Source organism: Monopterus albus, unplaced genomic scaffold (assembly GCF_001952655.1).
Source record: "Monopterus albus unplaced genomic scaffold, M_albus_1.0 scaffold16.1, whole genome shotgun sequence".
In the NCBI taxonomy this organism is placed as follows: domain Eukaryota; kingdom Metazoa; phylum Chordata; class Actinopteri; order Synbranchiformes; family Synbranchidae; genus Monopterus; species Monopterus albus.
Genome location: NW_018127896.1, coordinates 2,991,884 through 3,001,817, shown reverse-complemented (window position 1 = coordinate 3,001,817; position 9,934 = coordinate 2,991,884). Strand labels below are relative to the sequence as shown.

The following is a 9,934-nucleotide window of genomic DNA, read 5'->3' as shown; positions in this document are numbered from 1 at the left end:
TGTTACAAAAATGTAATTATGGCAGATAAAAAACACACCTGATGAACGATTGTTTGTGCTGCGGGACCCCAGACCAGAAAATACTATAGAAGAATGGGAAATCAAAACATTTTAAATTAGGTTTTAGGATCATAAAAATAAATAGTTGTATAATGCAATGACACTGAATAAGAAAATACAAATCTCACATTTAAGAATTCCTGCTTTCTGGCGGTTGGCTGGAAAAAATATGAAGAAGCAAGTGTTAAGGAAGAAGGCAGCACAACTACAGTACAATTTTTGTTATGCTCACACTGAACAGAAAAATGTTTGCCACTTACAGTCTCCCAAAGTGAACAGTGTTGTGTCATTGACTGGGAAAGAACAGACAATAAGCTGAAAAATGAAAGACATGAAAAGAAAAGAAGGTCCGTGAATATGACAGTACTTTGGTAACACACCTTGTTTGGTGATCTTGCCCAGCTCCTGGTTGCAAAGGTCCTCCACCCGCTCCCTCAGGTCCAGGATGGTGTTTTTTACAGGCTCAAAGGAAGCGTCTGGATTGACAACTAGAGGGGGCAGGTCCCCAGACTCAAGAGGACTGCACATGAACTCATATGTCTGAAATTAAAAGTAGTGGTTTTGGATTTTAGAGAAAATGCATAGCTTACAGTAGACTGTAAATTGTAACTCTGTATCTTGTTGTGTTATGTGTCAACAGACCCACAAAGTATGAGAAAAGCCAATATCACGTGTCCCTCTGTGATAATCTCCCTGGCCCAGCCTACCTGCAGGTAGTGGATGTGGTCCTCACAGCGGATCAGGTCCTTCATCTCCACGTCCCTCCTCTTCAGCTCCTTGATCTCGGCCTCCAAGCTATTAACCACTTCCTGGGCCTGGCCCATCTTCTCCTGACTGGTCTGATCCAATGTCTCTTCCAGCAGCTCCTGCAGACGCTCCAATGAGTGCTGCAGCTCCGACAACACCTGCTCTATATCGTCGTGCACCCTGTCTGAAGAGCGCTGGGCATGCAAAGAATAAGAAAAAGTGAAAATTATTCAGTTATCTTGTCATTCCAAAGTTGGTGCAAGTTAACCAATAGAAAGGTAAAACTCATGACTAACCTGCACCCCCTCCATCATCTTCTTCATGTCTTTCAACTCCTGCTCTCTGTCTTTCAGTCTCTGCTGATTTGCTGCCTGCATGTCTGACAGCACTTTCTACAGAGAGGTACACAAAGACAGAGAGGTACACAAAGACATAACATTCAAAAACAAAATTCCCATCAGTCTAACACAGCTGTATATGTGACACAGAAGGCATAATGAGAAGGTGGAGCCTTATGAATGGACAGGAATGTGGTTTGGAATGTCCTCAGCCTGGCTGGAGTCAAAGTCAGACACAAACAGAGCAGTGGTGACAGAGGGCAACACCTTAAACAGAAACTCATCAGACACAATGAAACAGTGTTCCCTCCTATGACCTGTTATCAGTGTTTAACCAGTCAGAATTATTTATGTATTGATACTGCAACAGTAACAACTTGTGTTCAGCTCGGCCTTGGACTGAACTCAGCAGAACTTGAGTTCTTTCTGTTGTTTCCCTCTAGTCTTTTTCCTGTTCCCTCCTGGCTCTGCATGCTTAGATTCATTCAGCCAGTTTTTACTCAAGTTGAAACATGTTCAGTTTGAAGGACATTAAGTAAGGAATTAATGCAGATAAACTAAATACGAAGATACTGGTAATTGTGGCTTTTGAGGTTGAGTGATTGGACATATTGTATACTTGTCCTTGTGAACATACAGTACACACAATCATCATATTTAACTGCTGCACCACTAGGTGTAAGTGAATTGGTGCTATGTCACCATATACTGTGTAATTAAAACAGAAAACAGTTCTACACTTCTTATCACCATCTTCTTATCTGGTGCCTGAGGCCACTGCAGCTTTCATCCTTGCCTACCTGTTTCTCCAAGCGCTCAGCCTTGGTGGACACACACTCGTGGCCTTTGTGCTGGTTGCTGGTGCACAGCCAGCAGACGAACACCTTACACTGGCGACAGAAGAACTCCTGCAGGTACTTGTGCTGGGTGCAGATCTTCTCAGACAGATTGCCTGTGGGTGCAATGAGCTCGTGCTCCTTCAGGGCCTTCTGTGTCTGATGGAGCTTCAGGTGGGATTCACAGTATGAGCTCATACACACCAGACAGCTCTTGACTGCTGCTCGCTGTTCTCCTTTACACATGTCACATGGCACATCTGCTGAGGAGAACTTCCCTTTGGATCTAGATGAGGAGGACACGACCCCTCGGGTGCTACGGATAGAATCGCGTACATCAGATTTGAGGGCCCCTTTTCGAAGTTGCTCCACAGCTTCAGCCAGCATGGTGTTCCTGGACAGGGGGGGCTTGGGGCAGAAGGTCTGGCGGCACTGTGGGCAGCTGAAGATACCCTTGGCCTCGTCCTTGGTCCAGTAGTCCTTGATGCAGGCCATACAATAGCTGTGTCCGCAGGGGATGGTGACTGGATCATTGGGGAGATCCAGACACACAGGGCAGTTAAACTGCTCCTCTGTCCACAGTTTACCACTCATGGTGGCACTGTCAGACAAAATGAAAACAAAACAGAGCGAATAGAGAACAGGGAGATGGTCAAGACGAATTAAACTCACGTTTCAAGAAATGTAAAGCAGGACAGCAGGAGAGAATGATTCAGAAATGTAAAGAGGTAGGACTAGCCTGAAAAGGCTGTCTCTCAGGTGAGAGCAGGTGATCTGGGCGGAGCCAGAGCCACCAGGCAGGTTTAGCGGGGAAAACGGGTGTTGGTGGAAAACGGCAAAATGCCAGAAGAATTAAGGCGAGAATGGACTGATCACTTTATCACTTTACCAAACCACTGCCCAGAAGTACTGAGATCCTCATACAGTAAACATACCAATACCACAATGTAAAAAGTACTTTATAGCAATTAAACTTCGATTTAGATAAAAGTGCATACGTTAAGTGTTATTAGCAAAATGTCCTTACTATAACTGCTATAGTGTCTGTAGGTTTCAGTGACGCCTTAAAGGTCTGAGCCAAATATAAATTATAGTGGTGTTTAGTGAAGCCCACAGTCAGCATTTCATGTAGGCTAGTTACAGTATTAACTCTGCCTCTGTTCTCCAGTCACAGGTTACAGCATCCACAAGTGCAACCTGGGAGCCACAAGCCCATTTCCATTGCCTCTGTGAGAAACAGTCTCTGAATAGAAATCCGTTCATTCATCATCTGAATATAAAACATTATGTCTTGCTACAGTGGATCAGTCAGTCTGTCCTGGTGTTACAGGTGATGGTGACAGTATCAACCCCCATCATCATCATCATCAGGAAAGACAGCGAACGCTGATACAAGTCCAACCTGTGCTTATTTCAATAACAAAGTAAGCTATGAATTACACAATATAATGTCTATTGTGTTTGTGCCCCGGTACAGGGCAGTACTGTATGTCATCACAGAAAGGAAATAAATATCATGCACTTCGTTGACTGTGATCAGCGTAAAAACAAATCAGGAGTCCCAGCTCAGAACTAATACAACAAACAGTGGTCTGTGACTGAGGAAAAGGTGTATCATTATCTGATGGATGTCTTCTTTAAAGCAGGTGAAGCCAAAACCAAGGAGCTTGTTTTCACAACGTGACAATGCTGGACTCTGTGGGACTGAGCTTTGTGGTGCTGCTCTCAGCAACGGGAGCAGTGACAGTAGACAGATGAGTTTTACTGCACTTCAAACTAACAAGAACAAATCTAGAGAGTTAGTATTGAGTGGCTGATTAATTGATTGCATGATTGACAAAAGATTAACTGGCAGCTATTTAAATAATCAGTTAATTATTTATGTCAAAATTGCCAAACATTCTCCAGTTCTTGCTTTGGAGAGTAATAGTAATCAATTAATTGAGAAAATATTTGACAGATCTATCTGTATACTGGTCAATATTTTAAATGCACTTATTTACAATTTAGCCAAGAGTTAGAGGGGAACATTTAGATCACACTCACTTTCACTCATTGATTCAGTTATTCTTACAGGTAGGACACGGGGTGTATTAAAAGGGGGAAGGGGGCCCGATATGGCTGCATATGTACAGTGTCATACTTTTGTCCTACATCCCTGGGTAGGCTCACCGCTTCTCGTGTATTTACTGTGTATGTATTTGTGTGCAACAGAGTGGAGTACGACTACTACAAATACCATCCAATGTCAGAGGTGAGTAAGCCTAATCACGGTTCACACATGTTAACTGAACAGATCACTACACACACACACACACACACACACAAACACAAACACTGATGTGGAACGATGCTCTGCAGATCACCAACTGGATGGTTCAGATTGCTGAGAATCACTCTGATGTTGTGACCATTGTAAACTATGGACAGACTTATGAGAAGAGGACGATTAGCTTACTCAAGGTAATCCAATTTTTTCATTGTTTATTTCAGATCATAAATTAGGAACTAAGATACCAGAGCGTGCTGATAGTTTTGGTTTGGTGTATGTTTGAATTTGTCCTCCAGATTGGCCTGAATACTGACTGGAAAAAGAAAGCTGTGTGGATGGACTGTGGTATACATGCACGGGAATGGATTTCTCCAGCCTTCTGTCAGTACTTTGTCAGGCAGGTAAGAGACAGGTCATTAAAAATGATGGGGACAGTTCAGTGGGTAGAGCAGTCATCTCCCAACCAGAGGGTTGGAGGTTTGAATCTCGGTGCCTGCAGTCCACATGTCGACGTGTCCTTGGGCAAGACACTGAACCCCCAAGTTACCCCCGATGGTTAGAGCCATCGGTGTGAGTTGGTGCTAAAAAATGGCTGCCTTGGTTCTGTGCCACAAACAAACTCCTTGTGTGTGTAACATACTTGGCCAAATAAAAGTGATTTTTATTTAACCACCAGTTCATATATACTGTATGTCCTCCAACGTTGAAGCAGAGATCTTGACATTTAGTGCAAACATGTTGGATCATACATATCAACCTGACCCACATGTTTTTGCTTGTTCCATCAAATCAGATCCTGCAAACATACAAAACAGACCCAAAAATTGAAGAGATGAAGAACATGGACTTCTATGTTACTCCTGTGCTCAACGTGGATGGCTACATCTACTCCTGGAAGGACAACACAGTCAGTCAGCATATTATCTAATTACTTTTTAAGATTCAGTGCTTTAGCTCCAAGCTCTCGAGCCACAGATGAACAGGATATGAGAAAATCATAGTCTATTTAAACAAACTGAGCTACAATTCAATCAGTGAATAAATGTATTTCTGATGCCCAGTATGCCCCAAACTCTAAATCATTTCATTTTCAAAACAAGCTGAATGGGGAAACTAACATCAAACACTAATCCAAGGCAGCATTTAAACCTGTGGAGAAATGTCAAGGGCCCGTTTTATTTATTTACTAAATGGTAGAATGATTAGAACCAGCTGATTTAACCGACTGACCGTTCTGACCCGTTCAGACTCGACTGAGGAGGAAGAACAGATCACCAGGACCTTCAGACTGTGACTGTTATGGCACCGATCTCAACCACAACTTTGACGCCTACTGGAGCAGTAAGTCTTGTGACAGTTCATTACAGTCATATATAGTATTAAAACACTATACTGTTTATATAGTCCTTTCTTTTGATAGCAACAGATTAGTATGTACCTGACTCTTTTTACGAGATCTTCCCAAAGCTCCTACATTATTTCATTTAAAGGAGGAGTCCAGTGATTTAGTAGAGCACTCAAAATTGAAGCAGAGATCTTGACATTTAGTGCAAACATGTTGGATCATACAATTCCCACAATGCAACCTGGTACCATCTTTCATTAACCCCTTCCTGTCTGGTACTACATAGCAACTGAATGCTCCCTTAACATGTAAAAAGGTGAACTTGCGTGCCCATGTTATAGAAGAAGTCATGTTATTACTATATTACATTCTGTTTTTTTTTTTTATCTTTGGCTGCTTTCACAGCAATTGGAGCATCATTTAACTGCTGCTCAAGGACCTTCTGTGGGAGCAGCGCTTTGTCTGAGCCTGAGGCCCAGGCTGTAACCTACTTTGTAGGAACCCGCAAAGACCACTTCCTGTGTTTCTTCACCATCCACTCCTACAGCCAGCTCCTCCTGATTCCCTATGGAAACCCCAATTTCACCGCCCCCAACTACGATGAGCTGGTATTTACATCACCAAACACAGTAATATCACATCTCAGGATAAACGGTGCTCATGCATCTGTAGAGCCTGATTAGGTTTGTCACTGCATGCTTCTAGATCAGTAAAAAGGATGTGCCACATACTGCCATAGAAACTGAGCGTATGTCGTTGATAAAAACCAACAGTAAATGAAACAGTCTGTGAATAACATTCCAGTAAACACCTTAATAATAATTTGTTTCACGGTTTTGGATTTAATATTGTTTGCTGGATTTACAGCACAGTAGAGTGGTGCATGGCAAAGTGCAGTAGGACTTAACACAGTGTATACAAATCATACACATAACAGATTATATCATTTACATAGTCAGCATCCGTGAGCAGTCGGTCCTCGGCTGCCAGGGCAGAACAGAACGGGGGAGGCTGTGAAACACTGATAGTGGAAAATGAAGGGCTGGCTGTTGTTAGGAGGGAGGCTGATGCAGGCAACAGCCCACTGGAAACATCAACCAGAGAGAATTATGCATTCAAACTACACCGTGGTTCTTCAGCTTGGCAGGATGCAGAGTCTTGTTTATGACAAAGTTTTCAATTATGGATCTCAAATAAATAAAACTGACATGAATGATGAACACCGAGACTAAAATAGATACAAGAAGATCCTGTCAGGACTTCTTATTTAGACTGGCAAAGTTCTCACTCAATTTGAGTAGACAGACTGACCAATACTGGATTTTTAAGGTGGATGCTGATATCAATTTGATGCAATAAAGATGTATCACTTTTAAAACATAAACAATGTAGATGCAAATCTCTTCCATACTGAATAGCACATTTAACCGTTGAAAAATAAAATTGTTCTCTGGTGGACAAACTAAATGACCTCTTTCGCAGTTCTGTACTGCAGTTTCTACTGCAGTGAATTATTGGGCTCTAGACACCAAAAGAAATATACTGTATTAGCAAGATAATAGCAGCCAGTGGCTAATATCAGCCAATAAATTGTGTATGTGCACCTCCAAATTAATGTGCAATTAGAAGGGTATCTGGCAACTGAGAGTCTAACCATCAATGTTTACACTGTAGTAACTTAGCAGGGTCTAAATGCTCCTTCTGATTGATTTCAAGTTTCAAATCAAAATATACATTAAACAGTTCACTGTTCATTTAACAGTTTTTGAAGTTCAGTTTTGAAATTCCTTTAACCAAGTCTGCAACGTTTAATATCAAAACTGTCATTTTCTGAACAAGATGTAGCTTCATTCATGTCGAGCCGCAGAGGTTCCAACCGTGTTATCATGACGATAGCTGAAAAATCAGCAAAACTCCAAAGTACTGTTGGCCTTTTGTTTCAGACAGGATGAGTCTTTGGCTGCTCTGGATATTTGCACTTCTCAGTGAGTGTCTGAGAGAAGCTAATGTGTGCTTCCTCAGATGAAGGTGGGTCTGGCTGCAGCAAATGAAATTAAGAAGGTCCATGGGATGAACTACACTGTAGGAACCTCGCCAGATATACTGTGTAAGTACACACATGCCTGCTGATCACAGACAATGGTTTACTGGTTTTAATTTGAGTATGAGGGAAAGTGTGACTATTAGGTTTAAATGATTAGATTATTGAGTAGTTTACATAAGACAAAATATAAATATGTAAGCTCCTTTTACAGATGCCAACTCTGGTACATCTAGTGACTGGGCCGGGCTGCAAGGGATCCCTTTCGTCTATACCTTTGAGCTGACAGATAACGGGACTTCGGCTTTGAGCTTCCTGAGGATCAGATCCAGCCGACCTGTGAGGAGGCCTATAGAGGAGCCCTCCACGTCATCACCTCTGCCCACGATAACACTTTCAATGGTGCTGTGGACGCCACTTTCACAACCCTGTGGACCCTTCTGTTAGCAGTGGGTGTCACCACCAGCACCACCCTGTTGTGAGGTGGAGAAGGAAACTTCTGTTCAATAAGTAACAATGCATGCTTGTTTTTTCTTATTATATTATAAAACTGTAGTAAAGTGTCTGAAAGAGCTGAAATGTTCTTCCATATCTGTCATATTACAGTGGTAGTCTAATGTCCAGTGCATTAGACTATTTATTTTCATCACTAAATATTACCTGGGACTAAAGAGCATGAATAATGTTGCCATACAGAATAAAAAATTCAAATAAATTATATTTTTTGTGTTCATGTGTCTTTTAAACTGTGTTTGCGTCGTCCATTTTATTTACACTCTTATGCTTAAAATCTAAATAAAATCACAGTATACTAGTCTTTTAGTCATTCATTCCAAAAATAGAAAAGACATTCAATTACAGCATGTGGTGTAACAGAAAAACATGACTCCTGAAAAGCAAGAAAGGGAAGAGGTATCATATAACTTCCTGTGAGGAAAGAAAGAAGCTTCTCTCTGTGTAACAGGCAACTTCAGGGCTGAGTTTCAGTGTTTGTCTCTGTGTTTCTGAATGGATGGAAGCCTTGTTGTCTCAGACCAGCCAAAGGCAAGAACAGCTGCTCCTCAGGAGGAAACTGGTCCCAGTGTGTCCATGTCCAGCCTGGGAGGGACAGAACCACAGATGCTTAGAGGGAGAGAAATGATTATTTCCCCCATTTAAAACTTAAGAGTAGCTCCACTTAACATACTGTACCTTCATTCTTTTCTGGCTCCAGGTTCTCTGGCTCTCCTGACTGCTTTCTGTCCAATTCCCCTTGCATGATAATGGTGACGTAGTGGTACTGCTCCTCCTGTCTGATGGAGTTCACTACTGACGCAAAGCAGACGTTCACCAAACGCACCCCTGCTTCCTCCAGCACCTCTCTATGAGCACACTCCTCCCACGTCTCTCTTTCAGGAACAGAGTGAAAGTGTCACATCAGGTCTTTCTCTCACCATTTCACATGACATGGAAAGATAGATGTAGCCTACTGTAAACTGAGGAACGTAGTTACATTACTTTCCCTCCACTTCTCAAATGACCTTTCCTTCCAAGTACCTGTCTTTAGTGGATCTTAAAGAATCTCGAATGTATTACCAGGCTTCACTACCATAAACCAAATTGCATTTAAAAATATTACGAATTAGTATGTGCGCGCACGTAGATGACAGGCAGTTGTAACGATGCAAATTGAGAATATGTATCAATATTTATTAAGCATTTCGGGAGAATTCGGCATAATAACAACTGATCCAAAAGTACTTATTTCACTGTAATTTACATTATAATAACAAGAAAACATCTTGAAAAGAATCGTGTGTTTTGTTACAAGAAGAAATTTGCTTACTAATATGAATAAAGCAACATTCACAATAGGCCATACGTCACATATATATACTAGTAAACAGGGTCATATTTATGGTTTAGTTTACCATTTACCTACCCAAACTCCAAGTGACCACCGGGAAGCTGGTACGTCCCTTTTCCCATTACACTCCTACGTTTTCCCAGGAGAACACATCCGGGATGGAATGGGTCCGTTACCAGCACCCCGACCCCAACTCCTGGGCGTTTCACGGTTTTATTTGGCATCTGGACAAACTCGAAATCAACTCATAAATGTTTAGCAAATAAAGCTTGCTAAACAAACCTCTTCTCAACTCCGCTGTGCTACACCGAAGAGGAAATGCCCCGGTGCACCAAGAGGTTTCAGTTCTGTATACTTCCGGGTTCGCTTAAAAACTCCTTAGAGCGATCATGTCCTCTCTGGTGTGTCACTACTCTCTCACTATATAGAGTGGGAGCGTTTTATATATA

The 9,934-nt window shown here is 41.9% G+C and overlaps 3 protein-coding genes across 3 annotated transcripts in view; 1 reads left to right on the top strand and 2 right to left on the bottom strand.

The window, feature by feature from the left end:
* Positions 1 to 2,575, bottom strand: part of trim25l (tripartite motif containing 25, like) — a 7,270-nt gene extending 4,695 nt beyond the window's left edge. Inside the window, exons 1-7 of the mRNA XM_020591920.1 lie at positions 1,946 to 2,575; positions 1,104 to 1,199; positions 768 to 1,001; positions 441 to 600; positions 321 to 353; positions 189 to 218; positions 39 to 83 (exon numbers count right to left, since the gene is read on the bottom strand). Of these exons, the coding sequence (XP_020447576.1) occupies positions 39 to 83; positions 189 to 218; positions 321 to 353; positions 441 to 600; positions 768 to 1,001; positions 1,104 to 1,199; positions 1,946 to 2,575 (1,228 nt within the window). The remainder of the gene's footprint in view (positions 1 to 38; positions 84 to 188; positions 219 to 320; positions 354 to 440; positions 601 to 767; positions 1,002 to 1,103; positions 1,200 to 1,945) is intronic.
* A 1,055-nt stretch (positions 2,576 to 3,630) lies between these two features.
* LOC109955716 (carboxypeptidase O-like) lies at positions 3,631 to 6,378 on the top strand. Its single transcript, XM_020592128.1, has 8 exons — positions 3,631 to 3,779; positions 4,196 to 4,235; positions 4,343 to 4,444; positions 4,550 to 4,654; positions 5,047 to 5,160; positions 5,501 to 5,594; positions 6,004 to 6,206; positions 6,304 to 6,378. The coding sequence occupies exons 1-8, from the start codon at positions 3,736 to 3,738 to the stop codon at positions 6,376 to 6,378; spliced, it is 777 nt and encodes a 258-aa protein (XP_020447784.1). The 5' UTR covers positions 3,631 to 3,735.
* A 1,979-nt stretch (positions 6,379 to 8,357) lies between these two features.
* LOC109955603 (nucleotide triphosphate diphosphatase NUDT15-like) lies at positions 8,358 to 9,857 on the bottom strand. Its single transcript, XM_020591907.1, has 3 exons — positions 9,561 to 9,857; positions 8,831 to 9,027; positions 8,358 to 8,737 (listed from the first exon to the last, which is right to left on the bottom strand). Exons 1-3 carry the CDS (start codon positions 9,707 to 9,709, stop codon positions 8,610 to 8,612), a joined length of 474 nt encoding a protein of 157 aa, XP_020447563.1. The 5' UTR covers positions 9,710 to 9,857; the 3' UTR covers positions 8,358 to 8,609.
* Positions 9,858 to 9,934: the final 77 nt, after the last annotated feature.